At 42.0% G+C, this 26908-nt stretch overlaps 1 protein-coding gene across 9 annotated transcripts in view; it reads right to left on the bottom strand.

Moving 5' to 3' along the window:
- Nucleotides 1-26908, bottom strand: part of LOC101167997 (sodium channel protein type 5 subunit alpha) — a 254888-nt gene that overhangs the window by 100186 nt on the left and 127794 nt on the right. For 5 of the 9 annotated variants that reach the window (XM_078938898.1, XM_078938896.1, XM_078938901.1 and 2 more), the window contains exons 14-17: nucleotides 25910-26044; nucleotides 16137-16257; nucleotides 14779-15017; nucleotides 1988-2161 (exon numbers count right to left, since the gene is read on the bottom strand). In XM_078938898.1, the coding sequence (XP_078795024.1) occupies nucleotides 1988-2161; nucleotides 14779-15017; nucleotides 16137-16257; nucleotides 25910-26044 (669 nt within the window). The remainder of the gene's footprint in view (nucleotides 1-1987; nucleotides 2162-14778; nucleotides 15018-16136; nucleotides 16258-25909; nucleotides 26045-26908) is intronic. The other 4 variants (XM_078938899.1, XM_078938903.1, XM_078938900.1 and 1 more) reach the window with 1 other exon arrangement.

The raw sequence follows: 26908 nt of genomic DNA, 5'->3' as shown, positions 1-26908 counted from the left end.
TTATATTACTATTTTCTTGAAAAGGAATGTAGGGCAGAATTTATTTTAAAAAAAATAGACAATTTTATGATGTAGGCCGAAAATGAGCTTCCCCTCTCTGACAGACCAGTAGCCGCCACTGGTGTCACATGATGAGAGACACAAAAGCATGTAAGAGGCGTTTTTCTGGTGTGTTAAAATAAACGTTCTACCAAATAAACAATTGGACCCTTTTTTTCTGCTTGATAACACAACAATTGATGCTTTATGTTAATCCGCGGCTCATCCGTTGCTACATTCCTACTCTCGGCTACGGTGGCCATTTTGGTCTAGTTGTTCTGCTCCGAAGACGGATTGAACTCCGACTGAGGAATCTCAGAGCGACCCAAAGCTCATTGGAGACGAACCAGGAACACCTCCAAAGATGGGTCCAAGAGCTGTTCCCAGATCAGGGTCTGCTTGGTGGCATTCAGACTGAATATTTGTTTCAGATCATCGGGGGAAACAAACTCTGGTTCACCTTAAGCAAACCAAATGTCTAATGAAAGCCTAAGCCATCTGAAAGAATATAAAAGAAGTTGAACCGTCGTTAAACTAAACAATGTATATTGCTAAATAAAGCTAAAACTGTGAATTCAAAACTGTTAAATGACAAAATATGAATTGTGCTGCAAAATTGAAATTATTTGAATAGAAATAAAACGCTGGTTGAGTTTTGTCATTGTGAAGCCTGAGCATCTTTTAAATATATATATATCAAAAAAGTTAATTGGAATATTTTTTAATTCAAACACTTTTTTTAATTAAAGTTTGCTGTTACCTGTAGTCAATGTTGTGAATTTGAAGTTCCTGTCCCACAAAATGTTTTTTACTAAAAACAGTAAAATAAAAGTAATAGGTATAAAGGAACCAAACATAAAATTGGCGGCAGTTCCCATCGATGGAGTAGCGTGCAGTTGGTTTGGTCTGTCAGCGGTTCTAATGCTAAGGTAGTGATGAGTTCTTAGACAAGACAATCAGCAGTGACCGCAAAAACACTTTTCATAAAAGAAACCAAAGGATCCCAGTGTTTCCAGCATTTACATAACTGATGGAAAAACAATGAAAACATATAAAGAGAGCTGAAGAAAAGAACTAAAACAGGTGTGTGTGTTTACTCGCGTGTGTTTGCCTGTGATTCAGCATGACAATGCCCTGACTGACAGCCCCAGAAATCAATGAAGACAGATGAGGACGGGCTGTGGGGATCAGTGTGGGAGTTTGTATGATTTCTTGTTTCCCTTGTCAATTTTGGTCCAGTTTTCTTGGTTGTTAGAGCATCAAAGTAGGCCTCAATTGAACTTTCTTATACAGTCCTCTTTGCATTGCCATATTAAACAAAACAAAACAAAAAACGGAGCGCCTTATAAACCAGAGCACCTAATGTATGGATTCATTCTAGTTATGCAAACTAATGTTGAAGTAATTTGATGAGAACGCATTTCAAAATGTTGGGCGTTATTGTAAATGTGCCAATGCTGCTGATGTTTAGCTGTGTCAGCTGTGCTTTTTTTAATTTGTATGTGTCACTAAAAAGGTTGAGAGTTAGCTTAGTCACAGTAATGTTTGTTTTAGTGATATCAGTCTGATTTTTAAAAGTTGAAAACACAGTTGGGAATTACAGGCGTTGTGAATATGCTAGTGTGGGTAAAGTGCAGCGTGTAAGAAACAAATTTTCTGTGAACGTAGTTAATAAAGTCTGACTGACTGACTTTTTTGTTTCCTTTAACTCCCCTTATTTATGATATAAGTTCAAAAAAAGACCATTCGATGACGGTGCTCCCTAAAATCCTTTAGGGCGTACCATACGGTACACGGAAATGTTTGCAGCTTTAACAAGGATCAAACTGAGAAACTGAATGAACTATTTTAAGCATTTGGTTCAGAATGTGGGGACATTTCAGAGTGTGAAATGGACTGGCTTCACTGATATTTGCAGCTGTGAGTTGGGTTTTAGGAGGTGATTTACCAGTCTAAATGAACGCAGCACACTGAGGCCTTCAACGTCCGACAGGCCAAGCTCCATGAGGCTGAGGCACACGATGATGCTGTCAAAGATGTTCCAGCCAGTCTGGAAGTAATAGTACGGATCCAGAGCGATGACCTTAAGCACCATCTCTGCTGTGAAGATTCCAGAGAAAACCTGGCAAACACACACAGACAAAAAAACAGGAATTCAGACATACAAACACAGTGGTAGGAATTTCCATGGAAGGATACTCTCTGAAATACATTTGAGGTGTTAAAAGCAAAACACTTCAAATGTTTTTACTCCATGAAGCCTTTTGGTCATCCGGTGCTAAATTGAACGAATGCAAGCTTCTTCCATAGATTTCTTCTGACTCAAAAGTCCCAGATCCTTTATTCAAGCCCTGTTTGTATAGACTTGCTTTATGTTGGTGTGTTGGTCAGGGGGACATAACATAGTCAGTCTTCCCTCTCCCTTCCTTTAAAAAATGACAAATACGACCGCTGCAGAAGGCCCCATGTTGTTGTTCGCCTGGGCCCCCCAAACTGCTAAGTCCACCACTGCTCAGAGTTCACATTACTCCTTCCTTCTGCAGTTTATCAGGACGCAGCCTTTACAAGAGCAATTATAGATAGACAAAAAGCATGTTTGGTGACTCTTGATACTGCAGTGGCATTTGCAGCCCAAGTGCTTTTTTTTTTAAAATAAAACACAGAGACAAGGACTCCTGCCCAATCTGAGAGGTTTAGAGTTAGCACAGCAGTATCTCAATACTCAACTCCAAAGTTCATCCACATCTTTTTTCCAAATGACCGTTTTGTGTGGTTGATTCAGAGAGGTTAACTTCAGGGAGAAATCACTGATGCCGACAATAAACCTCCATGAAAGTTCAAACGGCTCCTACTGTCAAGCATCACAATGATTGCATAAGAAGCTCATCTGTAATGCTTCAAGAAATAACTATGCTGTGCTGGCATGAGTACACCCAACACACAGCTAACACAGCACAGACTCACACGCAGGTATGAACAAAGACAGTCAGGTAAGGACACACACACACACACGGATTCACAAACAAACACACTGAGACACAAGAGCTAAATGAAGGGCAGAGTCCGCTACAGGGTAGGACATTTCAGACCAGGTTAGCTTCACACACAGGCACACATGTGTCACCTCCGATAAGTCCAACAAAAGTACACAAGTTCTTTAAAAGCCAACAGGAGTTCAGCGGCTTGGCTGCAGCACACTGACCCGCTACCTGAACACGAGCGCACGCTCGGCTTAGCAGGGAGCCTAACGCCACCCGACTGCTGAAGTTACGAGTGTGTCACCGTTAGCATGGCAGCCACCTTCACACAGCAGCCAAAGCTCCTTCATTTCCACCTTTCTTCAGCTTTACATTTTCATTTAGCGTTTCTATAGTTTTTGTTTCATTCTTGCTGTGAGTCTTTTACCCATCCTTGATGCTTTTCAGTCCATTTTCCTGGTTTTTGCCTGCCTTTGCACTGATGTGTCTCTCTCTGAGGACCCTGGAGCATTTTTCAAATTCAAATTATGACTGGATTTTTAGCCAGGTACCTTTGTTAAAGATTCATTCGAAGCCTTAGCGAGTTTCTATCATGTGTTTAATAACATCTTTTTTTGGTAATCTTTTCAAATAGAGGAAAAATAGGCTTTTATTTAGCCCAGCAACCAGTTCACCCAAAGTGTTCTGGTTAGTGATGTAGGACATTGGAGCGCCCCCGTCCCTCAGCGGAACTTTGATCTTTACAGGCCCCCCTGTCAGTCCACCTCTGCAGACCTCAGCAGCTCCACTCCGCCTCTCCGTGATGTGTTCCGTGTTTGTTCTGTGTGTCGCACCAGCCGCTCTTCTGCTTCTCATTTTGGACCAAGTGGATCCTCGATGTGACATGGGCTACGTGCCGGTTTCCCAGCCTGTGTGTGGGTTTGAAAGAGGAATCCTCCGCCTTGGTCTAAGTGGGTCTGTTTGGTGTGAGTGTGATGCTCGGATTTTGAAGTGCACACACACCCAGATGATCCTCTTATACGAGCTCGTTAACTCTGTAGTGCGCTGATTAGCTCCTCAACAATCATGCTGTTATTACTGACATCAGGAGAGGCTCTCAGGAAGAAGAAGAGGAGGAGGAGGATGTTCAGGGATGCCGGATCTACCTGGATACAGTCAGGGCAGTGTTCACCAGCGACAATATTGTTAAAAAACGGTTGTTCCAGTCTACTGTGTCATCAAGATATACACTTGTAATTTTCAAGATTCATGATAAGAATTAGCAATGGTGGACATAGAAATTTGTGTTTAAACGCCTATCAACAGTAAACAGCCAACAGTGCCATGTTTTAGGACTCTGACCTCACAGTGAGAAGGTCCTGACTCAAATCCCAGCTGGAACTTTTCTGTGTGGAGTATGAATGTTCTGCTCGTGCTTAGAACTTCACAGGTAATCAAAATCTTTATTTTGTCCCTTGGTTGGAATGTGAACTTTTGTGGTTGTGTGGCCCTGTGATGGAAATGTGACCTGTCCAGGGTGTACCTGCTTTTGCACAGAAACCCTCATTCCACAGTAGATGGGATAGGCTCCAGCAACATCATGAGCCCAGAAGGATTAAGCAAGTTTAGAAAATGGATGCATGAATGCATCTTAACAATCAAAGTTGAAAAGTTACAGCAGAGCTCACAGTAAAGTTAAAGAGTCAACATCACAGTGTTTCCACCCTTTAATTGTTGAATTGAGCGTATTTGATGTACAGCAGCCAAAAAAAAGGCGTGTCATTAAACAAACTTAAAGCTCAGCAGTTGCCATACATCTGGGTATGTAGAGTTTCTGCTCTGCGTTTTTACCGTCCACTGGGGGAGCAGTGGGCTAAAGTCACGATTTTAGAACCATGTGGTTAATAAACAACCAATCTAACCCCTTAATCCTGAATGCCAAGCAGAGAAGCATTACGTCCAACTTTTCAAGTCTCTGGGAATACCTGACTGGGGATTTGAGCCCACAACCACCCAGACACGGGTCTGACACCCAACCATTTGACCACTGAGTTTGTTTTGAATGTTGTGAGCAGATAGATGCATAAGTGCACGGATAAATATATAGATGGATGGAAAGATTGAGGGACGGATTGATGATAAATGCATAGATCAATGGATCAATTAACGGATGGATGGATGGATGGATGGATGGGGCGGCCGTGGTGCAGCGGTAGGGCAGTCGACCCATGATCGTAAGATTGCAGGTTCGATTCCCGCCTTGCACGCCCATGTGTCGAAGTGTCCTTGGGCAAGACACTGAACCCCACTTTGTCTCTGGTGGAGGTTGGCGCCAGTTGGCGCCAACCTCCACCAGTGTGGGCGCCAGTGTTTGGCAGCGGAGCCGCCGCCAGTGCGTGAATGTGTGTGTGAATGTGTGTGTGCATGGGTGAATGGGACTGTGACTGTAAAGCGCTTTGGGCCTTCGAAAGAAGGTAGAAAAGCGCTATCTATATAAGTATACACCATTTACCATTTACCATGGATGGCAGGTCTTTACTCCTCTGAATATGTTTGGGGTAAACTGATGAAGACTTCATAAATGAGTCTAGCTCTTCCTCATTAGTCAAAATTCTCGCCTGCGCATGAAAGCAAATAAAAAATGATGACATTGCACATTTCCTTACAGAGATGTAACAAATGATGAATCTCAATCATGTTTGAGCAATCAGACAAAAAGCTGCGTTGCATTCAGGTGCATGTGCAAGAATGAGGCAAATGAGAAACACTTAAAAAAGGCTACATAAAAAAACTCAAATCTGTTTGGACCAAGATGCTTCTTTTCTCCGAGATGTTGCACCAACAGGCATTTGACAGCGAATTAGATGATTTCCTCGTGGATCAAAGCGAAGGTATTGAGTGTTTACTTTTCTCCCTCAGAGTGGCACCGATTCCAGCGTGGCCTCTGGATCCTCAAACGCCTCAAAATCTTAACGGTGTGTGCAGAGTGCGTTGCTGACATCAGGCTGATGAAGTTTAACACAGGTCAGCTGTCAAAAGTGAGCAGCTGCTGCTGGCCTCAAACCAAAACAACAGTAAGCTGCTCATGCAGCACATTATGCAAAATCCTCTTCACAGATCAGTTTGGCACATCCCAGGTTGTTTTAGTGCATCTTCGTCTTTTCTTGACTCTGCCATCATCTGTGTGCAGATCTTAGGTTCTAGGAAGTAAACCCAAGACCCTAAAAACGTTATTATAATCCTTCTGGGGGGCTTCCTGGGTCTTAGGGGCTCACACCACAAGTCACTGTGTCAACGGACTCCTAAGATCTTCTGGTTCTTCCAATATTTTTCAGCACACAGGACTCCAGCAGTCTTTCAGCTGTTTCAACTGTCATGGAACCATGACAACAGAACCTTCAGCAGATTTCTACTTGCACTTTGGCTTTTTCACTTTTGGGTTTTGAATGGGAAATAGAAAAGCTTTTAATCCTATTAAACTGAATTTCCTTTTAGAAACCAAGAGGTTCAGCAAATGTTCAGCTAAATAGCTCATTCAGTCGAAAAATGCACACTCTTCAGGTAAATGCTTCAGATTGAAACACTCTCTCTCACAATTTTATCATTTCTAATTGTTTTAAAGACCCACTCAAAAAGTGTTATTGGTGTTTTTAACATGTTCTTCTGGCATTTTCTCATGACTGGGGACATATATAAAGAAAATTGAGTAAAACATTGCATTTCTGAGTTTTTTTTTAATCAAATCATTGTGAATCAGGAATAGACAAAAAATGCTGTATTTAAAAAATTGTATTTATGACGTAGAAAATACGCTTTTAGGGCCACAGTCTCCCTGCTCCATTCTGATCATCCACTGTCAGACAAATAGATCCATGAACGTCTTTGTTTTCCTCGTCTGACCTGGAATCTGGATCACAACTGGATGGCAGAAGAGCTCCAATATTGCTAACAATTTTTGTTGCACAGCTAATGTTAGGATAGGGGTGTTAAGGGCTGTAAGCTAGCGGGAGAGAGTGTTAACAGAGAGCTAAGTTATGGATGATAGGAAGAAAAGGTGGTGTTGCTTTGCACCAACAATCCCGTCCACAACTCAGAGTTGAATTTCGGATGAACTTCTGCTGCTCTACAGACAATATGCCCTAGAAAACCCTTTTTTTTCCCATTTTGTCTAAAAACTCCAAAATCAGAATTAAAAGACCACTGGGAACAAATCTGCAAAAGATTATCGGAGGGGGACTTTTTTTTTCGATTTTTATTATTTGCATTCTTAATTTTTCCAAATTCTCAATGCTCTGTAGGAACTGCATCAGTCTCTGCCGTTGCTTTTTTTTAGGAATTTGGGTTTTTTTTTCAGCTAATTTTTGCCTCCAGCAGCTCACTTAGCAGCTTTTGCAATTAAAAATAGGGTTTTGCATGAATTGTCTTTCTTTACCTTTTTGTCTGTGTTCAACCTTTTAAGATAACTTAGCATTGTTGGAATAATTTGAAAGGTTATTAAGTGCTTCTGATTTGAATCGTTTTATGTTCTATAACCATGCTATCACGATGTCAGCATTCAGATGCTCTTTTGCAGAGTTTTTGTTTAAATCTGACTTTGAGACTGTTTCTTTGAAGTTTATCCTCACAAACAATTCATTTCTGCAGAAAAAAACATCTCACATGCAGTGACCAAAGTTCTTGGGGAAGCAAGAACATTTGTGTGTGTGTGTGTGTGTGTGTGTGTGTGTGTGTGTGTGTGTGTGTGTGTGTGCGTGTGTGTGTGTGTGTGCGTGTGCCGCCGGCTCACTAACACACACACAGGATGTAGACCATAAGCACTCCCTAATAACAGTAACATCAGCAGAGGCATGTTGAGTGTGTGAAAGACACGTGATTATGTTGGTCACAAGCAGTCAGATGTAATGAGCAAGCAGCAGCACACACTGCCGCACACAAACACACAATGACTGGCGGCTTTCTGCTGGTGGAGCAGTCACAGCAGAAAAGATTAAGATGAAGAGCTTATTAGAGGCCGTATTTTTTTTAATTCGCAGCAGTTTTGACAGGAACTTTGAAAGGAACTACTTTCTGTATCTGCAGGAGCAGAGGTGGGATCAGGTTTCTGCTGGTAAATGATAAAGTTGGGACAGAAGAACCAGAAAAGACCTAAAGAGCGTTCAAACGTGACAGACTTTTTCCATCAGTTCATCTGTGTTCTTTCTAAACCGGATTTAAACTGCATCATCAGCAGAGCCGGGATCTAAACACAGCAGGTCTACAATCAAATGATGACAAAAAACTTCAAGAGTTAGATAATCAAATCAAAATTCATATCATCATGGGACCAAGGTTCTCTAAACTTGGCTTGACAGTTGCTGAAACCAGACCGTGTTGCCAGGTGTACCCCTGCTGGTCTACAAGCCTCCTTCCTGAACAGCAGCTGGTCTGTGACCCACCATGAAGGAATGAAGGTCTGCGGCACAGCTGCCTCACAACATTCTGAAGAGGAGAAACCCAACTCTTCTGCAGATTTACATCCTCCCAAACACCCCAAAACCCAAATCACCTGAGTGTCTGTTCCTCAAAAAACAAATCATTTCATTCGGGAAGTTTAGCAATCACAAAGTAATTGTAGTCTCAGAGGATATGTGTTATCTCTGAGATTTTAGACTTGATTGTGGATTATTATTTATTTGGTCACACTGCAGTGAATTTTCTGCCTTAAGAACTGATTAAAAAAAAAACTTTAAATCTTTCCAGATAATCAAAATGAGCAAATGAAACCTTAGAAAGTCCCCTGGCCAGTCCAGTCGAGCGTCAAGAAGCTCTGTTCCATAAACCTGTGTATTTCAAAATCATCTTTCGATCTATTGTTGAAGTGTTCCCAGTGGTCTTTTAACTGTGATTTTGTAATTTTTTAGCCAAAATCAATAAACCTGTGTCATTTTCTAGGACATAGTTTCTGCAGAGCAGCAGGAGTTCATTAGAAAAGTTGTGGGCAGGACTGTTGGAGTGGAGTGACCTCGTCCTCCTTCCCCCTCCCCATTGGTGAGAACTGAGAGCAGAGAGCTTGTGGCCCCCCAGCATATTTTCTATGTAGAAAATATGTTCTTTTTCTATTAGTATTTATTTGTCTGTTCCTGATTTACAAATTGGACAAAGCAATACCTACTTTTCTTTATAAATGTCCTCCATCATCAGAAAAATGCCACAAGAACTTGTTACAAACACCAAGAACAACACCATTTTTATTGGAGTGGGTCTTTAAGCTCCCACCACAGTTGGTCCAAATGAGTTAGTATCATTTAAGTAACATCCTCCTGCAAGAACCGAGGACCCCTAGGGAGACCCGCTCCAGGATTCAGGCAGACACCCACCCACCCCACGTGAAGTCCAGTAGAGAGTAAGGCAGCCCCCCGCATCGCAGATTGATTCTCTTCCCAATACGATAATGAGTTGTCATGTGAGGACGGAGGGCAGTTCAGGGCCAGCTTCCTGACTGAAAAAAAAAAGTCCCCCAGCCCCCCAGCCCAAGGGCCCCATCAAAAGGAGAGCCAACCCCCCACGACCCACCTTTGAAATGAATGAAGAAATCGTTTTTCCAACAAAAATGTTAGCAAAACAAGCACACAGCAGGTCAGGGGCTGCTCTGGCTCATGCACGACAGCCTGAAAGCCTGTGCTGACGGTGTGGTAGAGATGTGCACATGTGCAGTATGGACAGAGCTGAACGGCGAGTGAGAGCATCAGCTGACACGGACTCCATCAGCACGCTGTGTCCTGACATGATCCTCACACACCAGCTTACATAACGCTCACGCTCTCTGTTGAAATGGAAAGTAAACATCTGCAAGGATTACAGCTTTGATCTCGAGAAAACTCCCGACTGCAGCGTGATCGCCACCGTCTGCACCCAACTCCTTCAGACTAAACTAAAAGAAGGCCTAAAATAACATTTTTTGTACCCACTGAAGCTTTTTTTGTTTGCATTTTATTCAGCGTTCAGGAAATTTATTCCTCGGGCAAATTTTGACCTAAAGCTACTTCAATTCATTCAGCAAGCTTCTCCTAAATTGGCAAAGACACAGATGTCTGCCACAGGATAATAGGAGGATGTACAAGAGGCATCGTTACATTTGAAGAACAAGTGACATGTCCAGAATTTGTCACAGGTGTGAAAGATTTGGAGTTCAATTATATGTGGAAGACCGTCCATAATTCTGTTGTGCTGCACTGTAGTTCTAAATCTTTATTCACCAAATTTAAATTTGATTTAAAATTGGAGATTTATAATAGAAATGTTAACAATTTCTCATGTTTTACTTTTCTAATGAGAAATAAATCTAAAGCAAAAGTTTAGTATTAAAACGAGTTTATCATTAAAGCTTTTAATTTCTTTTTTTGCAACATTTATTAAAGTTATTTTTCTTGTAAAGTAGGCAAGTCTCTAAATATCTTGTTGTTCACCTTTTGGCATTTCCCTTCAGGGCTTGCCATAGGGTCCCTGATTCCCACATTTGATTTAACAGAGATTTTTAAGATAGATGCCATTCTTGACACAAGGCAAGTGTATTTAGGCTGGGGACCGGCACAGGGAGGACCAGACCTTGTGGATACACAGTTAGGCAGTAGAGCGAAGGGTGTTGTCCAAGAACGCATGAAGGACTTGTAGTTTCTGAAGTCACTTCTGATAAGGGGAAACATGACTTTTAGTCTGCAGACTGCATTCAGTGTTAAGCAAAAGATGAGGTGAAGCTTTTTCCCCTGGGAATTGAACCCTGGTTTCCAATGCCCTGGTCCTACACACAGCCAACTGAACCATCCAGCTACTAGACCTCTACATGTCTTGTAAAATGTCTCTGTTCTGTTCATCTCAGTCTGTGAATTTCTTAGGCAAATTCATGTTAATTCATATAAACAGGAAACACTCATCAAGTCAGAAACCGTGTGCTCTTTTAAAGCTGAGTAGTTCGGCAACCTTACAGACAATATAATGTCTTTTAAACTGTCAAGGTTTCAGCAAACATTGAGTTCTTTAGTTTGTGCTCAGCTTGGAAAAATATCTTGACATCTTTAAACAATTTTCATTAGAGGTTCATGACCATTTCTCAATTGAAATCTTGGGGTTAATTAAATCTAAAGGCCCGTACACCCCGGGACGAATATTCGCCATCCGTTATTCGCCAGCGTTTTTTCAACACGTTTCACACCCAGGCGATTTTCGCTGACGGTGAGCCGAGCGAACATGCAGTTTCATTCCCTGACATTAGATGGCGCTTAATGTAAAACAGAAATACGCCCTGTGCACAAGGTGGTGCTGCGCAACTTTACGCTTCTTAAAGTCGCTTTTCACTCAGAAGAAGAGAGCAAGTATTTACACGCTTGTCAGAATAATACAAAGAAAACATGAATATTTCCAGCACCAGTAGCTCGATTTTGGGTACATCACATAGTTACGAGAAGAGAAGAACATGGGGAGTTTTATCGACTGGTACAAGAGCTGAAAATGTATCATGAGCGTTTTCGGTGATATTTTAGAATGTCCGTCAGTGAGTGCATTTTCTTCATCTTATTTCTTCGCGGCAGTGTAGACGCTACTTGGCGTATATCTTCTTCGCCGTGACGTATGTGTGCTCAGCAAGACAGTTTTGTGTTTGAGCGCCCCCAAGTTGTGTTTTACTGTAACTTCAGAAGCTCCAGACACGTGTGCAAAAGCGCCATTCTCATTGGTCGTATAGTTTTTGACGTGGTGCGTCAAACCAAAAAAACGAACCAGAGCCGTTTTTAAAAAAATTGACGCTTTTACGCGTGGTGTTTTTCGCGTCGGTGTGCACACTCACATTGGTGCCCTTTGTTTAGTAATGAGGTGCTAAACGTCGGCGAATACTGCGCGCGAAATTCGTCTCGGTGTGTGCGGGCCTCAACAGGGATTCTGGCAGGTAACTAGATCATTAGACCAGCCACAGAAAACATACAGGTATCTAGTTCAGTAAACCATTTAAACTGAACGTTCACTTTGGCAACTACAGTAGAGAAAATAAGTATTTAATACATATTTCAATCAGAAGTGGCCTCCTGACAAAATTTCCACCACATGTCGCTAAACCATCCTTCCATCCATTTTTTTAACCCATCCAGCCTTTGGAGGTTACCTGGCTGGCCTAACCTGGCTACTGTTGGGTGATGGCAGGGTGCACTCTGAACAGGTTGCCAGCCTGTAGCAGGGCACACAAGCTCTCCCACACACACTTACATCCACAAATGGGGACAATTGAGGGTAATCAATCAATCTATGAAGTATGTTTTTAGACTGTGGAAGGAAACCGGAGTACCTGGAGAAAAACCCACACATGCACGGGTAGAACAAGCAAATTCCACACAGAGCGGTCCCAGTCGGAATTTGAATTAGGACCTTCTCACTGAGTCACCATGAATAAGATGAAATGACTCAGGAAATAATTATTAAATACAAAAGATAAGCAGGGAAAATGGCAAAGAAAGCCAGGATATCAGCAGAAAACTGTCTGTATTGAGAAAGAAATCATGCCACTTATCAGTGCTAACTGATATCAGCTGCACTTGTTCTAACTTTGCAGAACTCATGATTGGTAAGATCAAAAACTTTTCCCAGTATCCCTATAGTCTTATTGATGGGAATGGGGATGGTTAAAGGTGCATTTTCTAGAATGCTGAATATTTCTGTGAGCACTGTGGGGGCTATTATTCAAACATGGAAATGTGCTCCTCATTACATCTGGTGTCCTGGAGTCTGGTGACGCTGTCATCCAGCCTCAGTCAGTCACACTGGAACCCTTCACTGTATATGAGAACCTGACAGAATGGCTCCGCCCCTTTAGTGTTCCAAACAGGAAGAACCCACTGGTTCCAAAAAGCCAGCGGGTTCTTCTTGAGAGAAATAAACAACGGTTAGTCAGTCATTCTATTGGTCAGAATAACTATTCTGGATCTAATACCTTTTTAAACATGTTCTTGATAATCGTCTTTTTTTCTTAAATTTTTTTCTGTAGTGAAAGATATTCAAGTCATAAACTAACCAATCAGATGGCTCAATAAAAGTAGGTGGTGCCTGCTTTCCCCACGTCAAACGTTTAAAGCATTTCATTGACAGATTCTACGGAGCCAGCTTTCAGGGGAAGGGGTGTGGTCTTCTAACAAGCTCACTTCTGATTGTTGAGGTTGCCATAGAAACGATGACTCAGACCGGCTCGGACCAGTCCCTGCTAACTGACTACGTCTGGCTCCAACATGGCAACGTCTTTCTTACGAAAAAATGCTGGTTGAATTGATCCTTTTTGTTGAAGCTGGGAGAACATCATTTTGAATAGATGACATCACACTCACTCAGTCCAGTTCTCAGTCCAACAGTACAGCACAGAACGCCACAGCATGAAATGGCAAAACCCCAAATTAGTGTAGAGAAAAAGTGTGCAGGAGAGAGTAGGGCTTATTGGAATGCAGTTTCAATGGTTCCCAAACACAGCTGTGACTAAAGCCCACCACTCCCTGAAGGAAGAAGTACAAGTGGAAAACAACTTTCAGACACCCAGACAACTCATGAGACTTTCCTTTAAACTTTAAGTCCAGCAAAAAAAACGACCAACCATCCATCCATCTATCATTTTTTGGGGTCACGGGGTTCCCAGGGCCAGTCCTGGTTACTGTTGGCAGGGTACACCCTGGACAGGTTGCCAGTCCATCATAGGGCAGCAAATATCCTGAAAGTCCTAAACATTAAAGCTTCTAGATTTCTCCAGTTTCCAGTTGTGCTGGATCATCTTCAGAGGAAAACTTCATCTGTTAGTATTCACAATTTTTTTTCTCTGTATTATCTAACTTTGTTTAGGTCAAATACTGTACATATCTTAACCATTTGACACTGGAAATGTCACCGGTGACCCTTAAATAAAACATACCGGATCTCTTCAATCACTGTGAATAAGCTGATTCTGATGCAGACAAAAGCGCCTTTTCACATCCCTGCTCTTCTCTGCTTTAGAATCTGCTGGAATTATGTTAATTGTATAAACAATTGGTAATGGTGACTAAAGTTAGTGAACACTGGAGAGAAAGCTCAGACGTTAAAGGGTTAAGAGGACCAACTGCTCTCGGAAAAACAAAGAAGCATGATCCCCTCATCACATATCTAAAAGAAACCAACAGCTGCAGGTTTCTACTCTTTATTAGCATCTCTTTTCAGCTTCCAGCAGCCTGAGCTGAAAACACCTGACGTCCACACAACCACAAGTGTCTTTGGGGTCTTTCACACCTGAGGTGAACCGATTACCATACAAACAGAACAAACAGCACAGTTAGTCACAGAGGTCTAAAAGCTACCCGACCTGTTTCTGTCAGCTCTAATAGTCCAACTCTCTTTTCTTTTTCCACCAAACACAGTTTCCCTCTCTGTATCAACAGGTTTTCAAGTTTTAAAGTGGTGTCACATGTCCAGAGGTGGTTTCCAAATGGGTCTTGTTGTTTTTTCACCTTTGCATAGCAACTTGCTTCAGGTTTGTTTGCTGAATGAGCTTTTTGGGGGACATTCCTTCACTCTGTTTAAGGAAAAGTTTCAAAAAAAACTCTCAGAGAAAAGAATCACTGAATCACCAAAACAGAAACTGGACCCTCCACTACATTATTATTTCCCTAAACGTTTGAATGCCTAAGAAAGGGGCTCAGCCTCCACGCATACACGAGCACAGACCTCACAACAAACTCAGATGTGAAAACTGGAGCCAGTGGAACAGTCCAGACAGGAACAAACCGCCATGCTAACTAACCCTTACCAGGTTTCCGATGGTGAGCATGCCGTTGAATTCTTCCGTCATGGGGTAGTGCTCCATGGCCATGAAGAGCGTGTTCAGCACAATGCACACTGTGATGGCCAGGTCCAGGAAGGGGTCCGTCACCATGATCTTCACTAGCTGCTTCAGCCTCAGCCAGCAGGGGGAGCACTCCCACACCAGGTACTGGTGAGCAAAAACATACCAGCAGGGGTGGCATTTCTTATGTGACTCCTCCAGCTCTGCAGGTCAATAGGAAAATAGGACAAAGAAAACGACAGTGATTTCAGAGGCTGAGGGATGAATGACAACAAATGAAGGTCAAATGAAAACTTGGAACAAACAAATGTGCGTTTGTTGAAAACACAGTTTCATTGGAGAACACGCTGCCTGATCCCCATCTCCATTTTCCATCTCTGATGTTTTTATGTCTCAAACTTTACTATCTCAACTGAAATGAACTCAAAAGGATTGCTTCAAGAATCTCCCACTAATACAGTTGTAAACACCCATTAAGAGTCACATTTTCTAAACCTGCACAATTCCCATTTGGGGATGGATGGATTATAAACGAGTACTAAATTTTAGCAACTCAAAAATGAGACAGGTCTGTACTGTATATTCAATAAAGATTATTGAAGGCACTGTATACTTTGCTTTCTAAAAGTCTGTTTCTTTAGGAGCAACAACTGCTGAGTGAAGATGAAGTGACTCAGCGCAGCTTCAACGCACGAGTTTGAACAGCTGTTCTCATGAGGACATTCAATCATCTTCAGTTCATTTGAATAACCTCATAAAAGCTTAACTTCATCTTGCGTTTAACTTAGTTTGCGGACTAAAAATCAAGTTTCCCCATATCAGAACTGACTTCTTACACTTCATAAACTACAAGACCCAGAAGGCATTGTGTTGCTATCAGAGGAAGTCCTCACAACACATTAAATACAAGCACATAAATAAAGTGGACAGATTTGCACAAACGTTGGTCAAAATCTGAACAGATGAATATTCTCAGCCTAAACTTGACCTCAATGACGCTCTGCTCCTTTTTCTTCCTTCATCGTGTTTCAGTGTCCCTTTTCTGCCTGTTTCACACACAAACAAATCCAGTGTTTCCCACACACACGTTTCACTTATCTGACAAACTCAATAATAATGTGTGGGTGAAGGTCTGTGTTTTAACACCGTCACATGAGATTTGTGCATATCAGGTAAAAATTAAAGCTCTAAAAACTGGTTTAATTCCTTCAGGTGCACAGTGGCATTTTTCTATTGTGGAATTTCCCCTTGGTTGAGTTGAGACTGAAGAACCTGCAGGCTGGACTGCTGCTTGAAGGAGAAAGTAAACAATCAGCGTTTACCTTCCATGGCATCTGTGAGGTAGCTGGTTGCGCTCGGTGCTCTTCCTCGCCTTTCCGAGCCGTTTGTGGATGAAGGCCGAGGCAGCAGCATGGTACTGAGCTCTGTGGTGGACGTGGGGACCTGAGAGATGGAGCAGGGAAGGAAGGGGAGTTGGTGGAGGAGTCAAACCTGCAACAGCTTTCCTTTCCTCATGGAACACGGGTCAAACCCGTCCCTGTCATTTAGTTGTGAGCATTTCCCCCATCACCGGGGCAACAGAAGCCGATCCTGCCCGCTGTTTGGTGATTCAGAGGCATGATGGAGCAGCAGCTCTGATTGTATCTGCAGCTTTGTCATTTTCACTTAAACAAACAGCTGCAGGATTTTCATAGATCACATCAAACAACCATGCAAAACAGGCACTCCTCTATAAAACTTGATAAAAAAAATTGAATATTGTTATTATTGCTTTCTAGTTTTTTTCATGTTTATTTTTGTGAAGTGAAATAAAAAATAGATTGGTAACTTTGAAACTTTAGAAGAAAACTTCAGTTCTTGAAGAGATGATTCAGAATCACCAAGTCATGAATTCTGCTTTTAATCTGTAATGTAACTTTTTCTAGTTGACCATTTTTTCTGATCTTGTTTTAACAATGAAATTCCACAAACATGACAGCATGAATGAAAAACACCCAGAAGAAAGTGTTTTTTCTTCATAAGGCTGAAGTGGAAAATTTAATCAAATTTCCTTTTTTGTAAAATATGATTAAATAAAAAAAATGTCGGCCTTCCTTTTTTGATTCTATTTTATTTTTTAATTAAATTTCATGTCAATTATTTTTGGATCTTGTATTTAGGGTTAAGGTAATTGGGCTTAGTAGAAGTAGAGCGAAACAATCATCTCTCCATCTGCTTGGCTGATCTTTCTCGCTGTTTTTGGTGCAGCTGCTTGAGGGAACCTCGGTTGTGAATCAGCGCTTCATAAATAAACTGAAATGAACTTTTCCAGCTGATAACTACATGTTTGTACTTGGAAATGAATTTAAAAAATCACTGCTTTGGTATCAAGTTTATTAAAGTGAAACCGATTTTTTGATCAAGGTCTGTGGGTGTGAGTTGTCCTCAGCTGTTGGTCAGACGCTTGCAAAGCTGAAACCACGCCGAGGTCCCCTGTGAGTTTTAGATTTCTGTGCAACAAAGAACCTGCGTGAACCCGGTTTGCCCAGGTGCGGTTGCATAACAGTTCCTGGTAACTGTCCCTCCGCTGAGACATGACGGATGGGCCTGAAGGTTGCCGCCCCCAAAACGCCTACATACTGCTTGTGTGTTTGGCTGGAAAGCACCAGGAAAACACACGGGTGTGCACGCTCTAACAGCAGCCACCCGGGTGCTGATTCTGCTGCTGTGGGTTGCCATGGGGACATTTCCGTGGCAATAAAGAGCGCTCCCTCTGCCTCCCACTCGCGTCTGCATCAGTCTCAGCAGGTCTGCGCGCCTCGAGAATAAGAGGAGGCAAAAATACTTTGTGTCAAAACATGAAACTATAAACTGACCCCACACCAGCCGTGCACTCCAACGCACGCCCTGCGGTTTCAATTCACTTCCTCCCATTTATCTGGAAACTTTTCAACTGTGTTTGAACTTTCAGTCTTTTAGTTGTCACAGCAGTGATTAGTTGAAGAAAATAGGTCTGAGTATAAGGTACACAGCAGTTCTGAAACGTCCATCTGGAGCAAATGTCTGCAGACTCTTCAGAACAGCAGGTTTTCACCTCTATGTGAGGAGATCAGCTGTGCACCGATAACCCAACACCCCAGCAGGACGCTGCACTCATAGGTCTGCCTTGAGTTCCTTAATGTTTACAACAGACACCTGAAAGGCGAGTTTTTTCAAGTCTGTGGTGAAGCGAGGCTCTGTACCTTCTGGTCAATCTATCTCCCCACCATCCCCTAAGTATGATCATAAGAAGTGATTGTTAATAATCTATTGAGATTATGAATATAGAAGGTGGAAATGAGAGTTCAGTGTGGTAAAGGTTAAGATGTCAACTTTAGCTGTTTGAAAGAAGTTTGAAAAAGGGCTTTCACTAATCCTTGAGAAGAGCATTTGGATATTCAGTGAGAATGCCATCTTGATGACTTAAATTCTCACTCTGATCTCTTTTGATCTATTTTCAAAGTGTTCCAAGTGGTCTTTAATTATGATTATGCTGTTTATGGGCAAAATAAAAACAAACGTCACTTTCTAGGACTTAGTTTCTGCAGAGCGGCAGGAGTTTATTAGAAATTCACCTCTGAGTTTGTTAGTGTGGAGCAACCCCGCCCCCCTACCCCTCCCCATTGCTGAGCGGAGCAGGGAGCTTGTGCCCGCCCAGCGTATTTTCTACGCAACAAATAAAGATATTTGATATTCGTCTGATCCTCTTTTTCAACTATTTGGATTAGGAAATACTAAAAAATTCAATTTTAAGCTCAACATTCTTTATCTATGTCCACCATCATCAGAAAAATGCCACAAGAACTTGTTAAAAACACCAAAACCACCATTTTCATCTGTGTGGGTCTTTAAAGTAGAATGTTAGGGGCCTTACAGACACACAGGGATGGTTGTTCTGGGAACCTCCTCATTGTGCCCCTATATGATGGACGCATAAGTGAATGAAGAGCTGTCCAGCAGATCTTTCTGCACATTCTGCATCACCAGTCATGGTGCAAACCACACATCAAACCAAATAGCTGAGATGTTAAGTTACTGGTGCACTGTTGAGCCTCTATCATGGATGTGGAAAGCTGCTGTTGTGAAGAGTCCCCAGGCATTTGCTCCGGCTAGACATTTTCAATCTCATTTAATTCAATCGATCTAATCTAATTTAACTAATTTCTCAAAATGCTTTTACCATTGTTGTCCATTTTTAATTCAGGATGAAGCTTTGTGTGAGAGCCAGAGCTCATGTCGTCTACGCCGGTGCTCTCCAACCTTTTTCAGGCCACAGGGTGGTTTAATGTCCCACAATTTTTTCATGGATCGGTCTGACGGGGGCCGAAGTTTGCATTTAAAAAGCTCATTTTAAAATTAAAATGCTCCTTCAAGAAATTTAGTTTAAAAATAATATAACAACATTAGTAGATTTTTATTTTTTACAGATCACAAAGAATCAATGAAACAAAATTGTTGATTTGTAGACGTTGTTTCTGATTTGTAAATAATTGAATTAAAGCAAAATTAGATTTTATTTTTTAGAACGTCTTTATAACACAGAGAACTGACACCAGTCTAAGTTTCAGGGCAAAAAGATTCATCATATTTAGTTTTTCCATAAATCCTGATTTGTTGTTTATTTTTTAACAAAAAAATAACAATGACATCCAGAGGAACATTTTCTGTAAAATGTTTGCCGCTGGTTTAAACTTAAACTTTGGGATGAAAATGTTCCCTTTTACGTAGAAGTGGATGCTTACAACTTGACGCTAACTTTAACCATGTCTAACTTTTAATGATGGATAAATAAAGCAAAATAAAATGACACAACCGTTGTAATATTGGTATTTTCTAAATATAATAACACAAATCCACTGTCTTTGCAACTTCACTATCTGCAAATGTGATATATGCAGAGTAGCTTCTGATAGGTGGCTCAATAAATCCATATTTGAAGCAAAATTCCTATTTTTTTCTGTAAACAGCAGCTTTATTTTTTTATTTGAAGTCAAATGTTCTTTTTCGGTTTCACTGGCTCTTTTCTCCCTAAAGGAACTTTCCAAATACAGTTTTGTTGTTCGTTTTTTTATTGGCTTTTTAGCTTCGGATTACTAATTTAGCGGTCCGAGTAGCTGCTTAAAGTCATGTGACACGTCAAGACAGACAGATGTGAAGAACAGAATCCAGTATTTTTCCAAAATAAAACTTCCTTTAGTATCAGAAAAAAACAAGTTTGTTCATTTCTCGTGAATGTCGGTAAGGGTCAGATTTTGCCCAGCCTGCAGTCTTTTGGATTAGTCACAACCTAATAGCAGCAATCCAAATCTCAGGATCATTTGTGGTTAGGTCGCAGCAACATTTCTTCAGTAGGTGCTTGTTATGTAAGGCAGACTAGAATGGCCATATCTGGTAATCTTCACCCGCGGCCGTGGTGCAGCGGTAGCGCAGTCGACCTCTGTCCAGCAGGTTTGATTCCCCCCATGTGTCCTTGGGCAAGACACTGAACCCTACATTGCTCCTGGTGGAAGGTTAGCACCAGTGTTCAGCATCCATGTGTGAATGGGAGAATGGGACTGTGACTGTAAAGCACTTTAGGCCTTTGAGGAGTGTACCCCATTTACCCTTTGATAACTTCATAATGCAATATCTGGGGGGGGAATTGTTTTTATAAAGCATTATCACTGATAGCACATTTTATTTAGACAATATTCTAAACTAAGGGTGCTATCAGACTGGAAACGTCTGTTGGTCTAGACCCAGTCCACTTAATTTGGTTCTGATTGAGTCCTAAACCTGTTCCAGACTAAAGCCTGTAAAAAAAAACATGTGACTAAAGATCTCTTCACTCACTTCAATTTCATGGTCCAAGTGGACAGTGACAATAACGGCATATTTTATCTCATCTTATCTTATTGGTTATGAGTTACGAGGACAGAGCAAACAACTATTAGATTATTCAAACTTTGTATTTCGCTCACAAGTTTTGGATGTCTGTAATAAACGTCAGGCTCAACACTTGGTTTTTTTGGTCCGGTGGAATCATGATGCAGGGCAGTTACTGACACAAAGACAGCTAAGAAGGTACACCGATGAGTGTTTATGACATAGATTGCCTGGAAAACAGGGAGAAGAATGTGTGTCATGCTAAAAGAGTCTGCATTCATCCAACCACATTTAGATTGAGTTGTTCTGATTTATATTTGGACAGATTTGTCCACGGCTCAACCGTTGTTACATTACTACTCTGTTTTCGTTGGGTACGGTGCCCGTTTTGGTCCAGTTGTTGCACCCCAGTCTGAGGAAACTCAGAGCGAATGGAAGCTCAGTCCGATTGGAAACGAACCAAGAACACCTCAAAAGATGGGTCAGAGAGCGGTTCCCAGACCAGAGTCCGCTTGGGTGTATTCAGACTGAAAAATTGTTACGGTTTGTCTGAGGAAACAAACTTTGGTTCACTTTAAGTGAACCAAATGTGTCCAGCTTGAATACACCCTAAATCTATAAGTGTTGGTTTGCTACAGATTTTTAATTAAAGTCAATTTGTCCATCCAACCGATGTCGGAGCTAGTCAGCAGTATTTCTTTAGTACAGTCATGTTTTCTAAAACCAAAGACCCACATAGACAAGTGTAGGTCTAAATGACCAAACTATTCCAAAGACAGAAGTCAATCACCCATCTTATCTGTGATTCAGCTGCTCTACAGTCACTCTTTGAGAACTTTTTTAATTCTTGGAAAATGTAAAAACTACCCAAATACATGATGAGCACCATACGGAGGCTGAAGGTTGAAAACCTTGACTACCACTGCAGGCGGTCTGTTACCACATCTCTTTTCCCTTGTTGCATAAGAGAGATCTTCTGGGCAACTTGAGAGCAGGTAAGAGGGACAAGATACCTGCCAGCATAAACTGCCACGTTCCACCGTCACCATACACTTCATTGGAAAAGTAGAAACTATAAAAAGGGTTTTAAATAAACAGGTCTCTTTTGGCAGAAGGCTCCCTGCCTTCACAGCTGCTCTGGACTCTGTTAAGGTGAATTTTAATTATGTTTAAAAAACACACACCAGATTGTTTCTTCAGTGGCATAAAATGCCTTGAACTCCTGTGTTCCAGACACTGTGTTGACTTTGTTATGTAACTTGTCTCCAGTCCAGCTCAAAAGGTGAACGTACATAAACAAACGGAGGGGTTTTCTCCATCTCTGCTTTGTCAGTGAGTCATGCACTGCAAGTGCGATGTGATTATCACGTCCGCTGGGCACAATGCAGGATGGGAGTCCATACGTTTTTGCAGGCACAGCTCATCCGGGGGATGAGTGCTCCAAAGCTGAGTGCGCCAAAAAAGTCTGGGGTGTTTTTCCAGCTTCTTAAACAACGCTGCATTTTGAGAGGTTACAGCCTACGAAAGCCTGTTGCTGCTAGACGAGCACACCAGGTTAAACTTTCAGGTAATTATTTGGTTAGGAGTTCCAGGCTTTGTCAGTCATTTTTCCCTTAACCAAGACACATATCCCCAAGTTTCTTCAAATTGATCAAATGTAAATGTCTCTTTGGATAAAAGTGTCTGACACGACTTTTTATCTCCAAGCATAACAGCAATTACAGCCACATGGGGGGCTCAGTCCCGAAACACCTTCTCTATGCAGAAAGCGTCGTCTTTTATGTCTTGGATAGCTTCTGAAAGAAAAACCTATCACCAGTGGTTCCCAAGCCCCAGGCCATGGAGCGATCCCAGTCTGTGGATCAATTGCTACCAGGTAGCAGACAAAAAATAACAACATATGATAACTTTTTTCATCTCTAAAATGGTCTTAAGTAGGCTGAAAAAATGTGGAAAAATTATGGATTTTTTTTTAGATGCATGTTTATTTAGTTTGCAGTCCATTTGTTTATTTTCTCATACTGAAAAAGGTTTAGTTTGGGGAAAACTACCAGATTCTGTCCACCACATCCATCCACGACTTACTCTTGACGCATGTCAAGTCGTTCGCTGCTGTCACGTGACTCAAATACATTTACTTCCTTCTTACAGCAGTTGCTGCGACCTTTAAATTAAAGGTCCTGAGTTAACAAAAGTAACAAAAAACAAACGTTTTTGGAAATTTTCTTTGGGCAGACAAGAGCTGCTGAGGAAATGGAGGAAGAGCCTAAGACTTCAAAGAAAAATATCTCTGCTACTTACAGACAAAAGCAGGAATTTTCCTAAGAAGACGGATTTATTTAGACAGTTGTTCCCACGTAACAAACCCACTTTGGCAAACATGCAGCGACCGACTCTCTAATGTTACGCGTACGCTGCTAATACAGTTGCAGACACAGTGAATTCATGTTTTTCATTAAATATAGAAAACACTAGTTATTCGTCACAAGAACAGACGCTTGGGTCAAAATGCAGCAGGATTATTAGCTCAGCTGAAAGTCCACAAAGCTGAATCAGAGTCAGGCAAGGAGGAGTCAATAACAGGCAAGAGATAATCAGAGGAGAGACGCGGTATTCAGGATCCAGGCGAGAGTCGTGGCAGGCAGCAGGCAAACAGAGTCAGAAACAGGGTCAGGAGACAGAATATCAACACTCAGTAAGGAAGGCAGAGTGGCACAAAGAATACGTCTCACTGAGCTTCACTCAGTGCAGTGCTTACGTAGGCTGTGGTTGCTTGAATGAAAAAGTCATTCAATGGTGTCCAGGAAGTGTACGCTGGGGTTGCTGGGAGATGTAGTGTGGTTATAACTCTGGACACAGTTCCCACTGGTGACCAGAGGAGGAGACAGAGCTCTGACTTCTGACAGTTGTGTCACTTTTTACAAACTCTGCCAGGATTATAAATGTTAAAATGCGATTTTATGAAAAAATGACACTAGTAAATTGCCTTCACTTAATTTTTATGAATCTGAAACCACTTCTACAAATCAACAACTTTGTTTTTTGAATCTTTATCCTCTATAAACAGAAATCTTCAAACTTTTTAAACTATATATTTAATAGGAGCATTTTAACTTGAAAAACTAAAAAGGTAATGCCACCTTCAACCTCATCCAATCTAAAAAAGGCAGGAGACCTCTGCCTTACGGTCCTTCTTAACACTATTATTATCATCAGATTTTTAACAAACATTTTTCTTTGATTTGAAGTATTTTCCTACTCAGATTCTGTGTCTGTGATTACCTCTCATGTCTCTGTCTGTTGTAGCATCGTCACTAAAGTCTAATTCACATGCAACTGTCAACTAATTGGTTGGTCAGAGGATCAAATCACAGGCTGACCAACCGGAGTGTCCTTTGGTAAGACCCTCACACCCCCCGCTGCTATTAAATCCAACAAACCCTGAATCACTTTGGCTAAAAGCATCTAAAAGCTGCATAATTATAATAATAATGTACTCGTCATCAGCTGGATCTGGCCTGCTCTGCCTTTACTTGTGGTTAACATCATTCCTTGATGAGGAAAGACTTGAGTGGAGAACAAAGGCTACGTTCACACTGCAGGCTGAAACGAGCCAATTCCGATTTTTTTGCCCCTATGCAACCTGAATCTGATCTTTTCATGACAGTCTGAACGACACAGATCCGATCTTTTCAAATGCGACCCAGGCCACTTGGGTATGTGGTCCTGAATCCAATACATATCCAATCTTTTCAAATGCAACCGCCGTCTGACCGGCCAGGCCACATGTATCCGACCCGTACGTCATTGACGCTCCAAACTTCATAATTCTGCAATGAAGTAGGCAGAAACAAGAACATAAACATCAACCACGGTGGACGATGCTGCTGAGACCAGTCAGTGGAAGGGAAGCGAGGTCACCGATTGGATTCATATTTGGGGTGACAGCTCTATTCAGGCCAAACTCGAGGGCTCTTATCCCAACCGGGCGTTTTTTTTTAAATTTCCAGCTTAATGGCCGAGCGTGGTGTTGAACCTTTCCCGCAATGACTTTTTTTCCTTTCCGACCGTGGCCAGAAGCACGAGTCGGAAAGGCGGATCCTCCTTCATGGTTCACATCCCCGTTCGGACCCTCAGATTCTCCAGAGCGGGTTTATCAAGAGTCAATATCATTTATTCTGGGGGGAGCCTTCTTTTATTACTGTTCTCCTTCCTCCGTAACACACGACATGAACGCGCCCCCACTGCCCCCCTCATTCTCTAACGCTGCACGCGCTCTCTCCTCTCTCTTACACACGCACGCACGGCCTCAGCACATACACAATTCCATTCCACAACAGTGGGTCCAGACGATCCCGGCTCCAATGCCTTCTTTAAATGAGAAGATTGTAATTGTGCTGGCTCCTTTGTGAAAATAAATGTAATAATGCGAGAAGAGCTCCGCTGTTGACAACACTGTTGTTAACATCCATTATTAATGTTAGCTACTTCCACAGACAACGAGTCACGTCGTTCACCGTTGAATACTCTTCTGCACATGCGGGTCACTTCTGGGTCATTTCACGGTCACACAGGAGATCACAAAAGTTCGCATTTAATTGGAAATGTGAACGGACTTGCAAAAATATCGGATTTTTTCAAAAAATCGGAATTGTGCATTAAGCCCTGCAGTGTGAACATAGCCAAAAGACTTTACTGGTTGTGTCACCAGGACAACATCAGGACAAATGCCCATCAGATGGTTACGTTCTTCCTCTGAAGTCCTTCATGCTGAATAGCGGCGAGTTTGAAGGCTCGCTTGTCATTCTGCTTCAGTGTGCGATGGCCATACTCCTCCACCGTTTTGCCTAGATTTGGCATTTTCCCTGTATAAATGAATGAACTCCTAATTAATCAGGTGATCTGCTGCTGTGTTGACAGAGCCGGTGTTGTTGTGAGGAAGGGCGCCTCAATGCGGGTCTGTGTTGGCTTAGAGTCTGAGGCTTCAGGGTTCTGATTCCACAGCACAGGGAAACGCATGCGCACGTTTGCGCACGTGGCATTGTTTCCTGGGACACTGTTATGTGTGCATATGAGTGTCTTTAGCCATGATATCAGAGCGCAGTTATGCATAGCGCTGATTCATAATTCACATGCTTGAGTGTTGGATGGCTGCAGGCTCCACCATTGTTTCCACTGCAGTGCACACACACTAACACACACAGACACACACCGGACTCACACTCTCCTCCTTGACCTTCTCCATGGTGCAGGCGGGCAGCTGCCCCTGCAGTGGCGCTGGAGAAACCCCATTCTGATCCACAGCAACAAACAACTTCCCGTTGATGTTGAGAGTTGGATAAAACACCTAAAAACAAAACAGAAGCACACAACACGCTTTAGTAGCGATCCAAAGAGCTGCTGGATTCTGGTTCTGCTCAAAGTTTAGTCAGATCTTTGAAGTCATTCTTTACAGCAGCTTTAATGCTGCGTTCACCCCAACATTCAGGGTCATGGGGGTGCTGGCGCCGATCCAGAAAATTTCAGGTAAAGGCGGGGTTCACCCTGAGCACTTCAGAGCAAACACACACACTATGACACATCAATTAACACACAAATTACGCATGCAAGGAAATGCAAACTCCCAACAGAAAGAACATAGCCAGGATTTGAACAAACACCGTCTCACTGTGAGACCAGCGTGCTAACCACAACACCACTGCGTAGTCTCAAGAAGGTTTCTTTGAATTCATTTTTCTTAGAGGAAAATAAAAGCTTGATTTTACAAACTGATATAAAAAAAAAACTTTGAATTAAGACTCTTAATATTTTCTTAGAGATATGATAAAGTGGAAATCCATCCATTTTCTAAACCCATGTAATCCCTTTCAGGGTCACAGGGCTGCTAGAGCCTAACCTGGCTACTGTGGGCCGAAGGTGGGGTACACCCTGGACAAAGGGCCACACAATCACACACCTAGGGACAATTTAGAGTCATCAATCAACCTATAAACCAAGCACTCTGGTTTAAAACTCTGAACTAGAGGCAGAAAATATGGAAGTCCTTGCCGGAATGATTCACTAACTCAAGCAATATTCCGTTGACCAATCTTAATGCACTTTTTACTTCGGTACGGTGGCAGCATGCTGCAAGGCGGTTGCTGAGAAGGTGGCGGCTATGACAGTACACTGATGAGTGTTTATGACATGAAGATTGTCAGGAAAACGGTGA

The sequence above is a fragment of the Oryzias latipes genome, chromosome 20 (genome assembly GCF_053564925.1).
Source record: "Oryzias latipes strain Hd-rR chromosome 20, Olatipes_Hd-rR_3.1".
NCBI classification, from domain to species: Eukaryota; Metazoa; Chordata; class Actinopteri; order Beloniformes; family Adrianichthyidae; genus Oryzias; species Oryzias latipes.
This window is presented reverse-complemented; position numbering and strand designations above follow the sequence as displayed.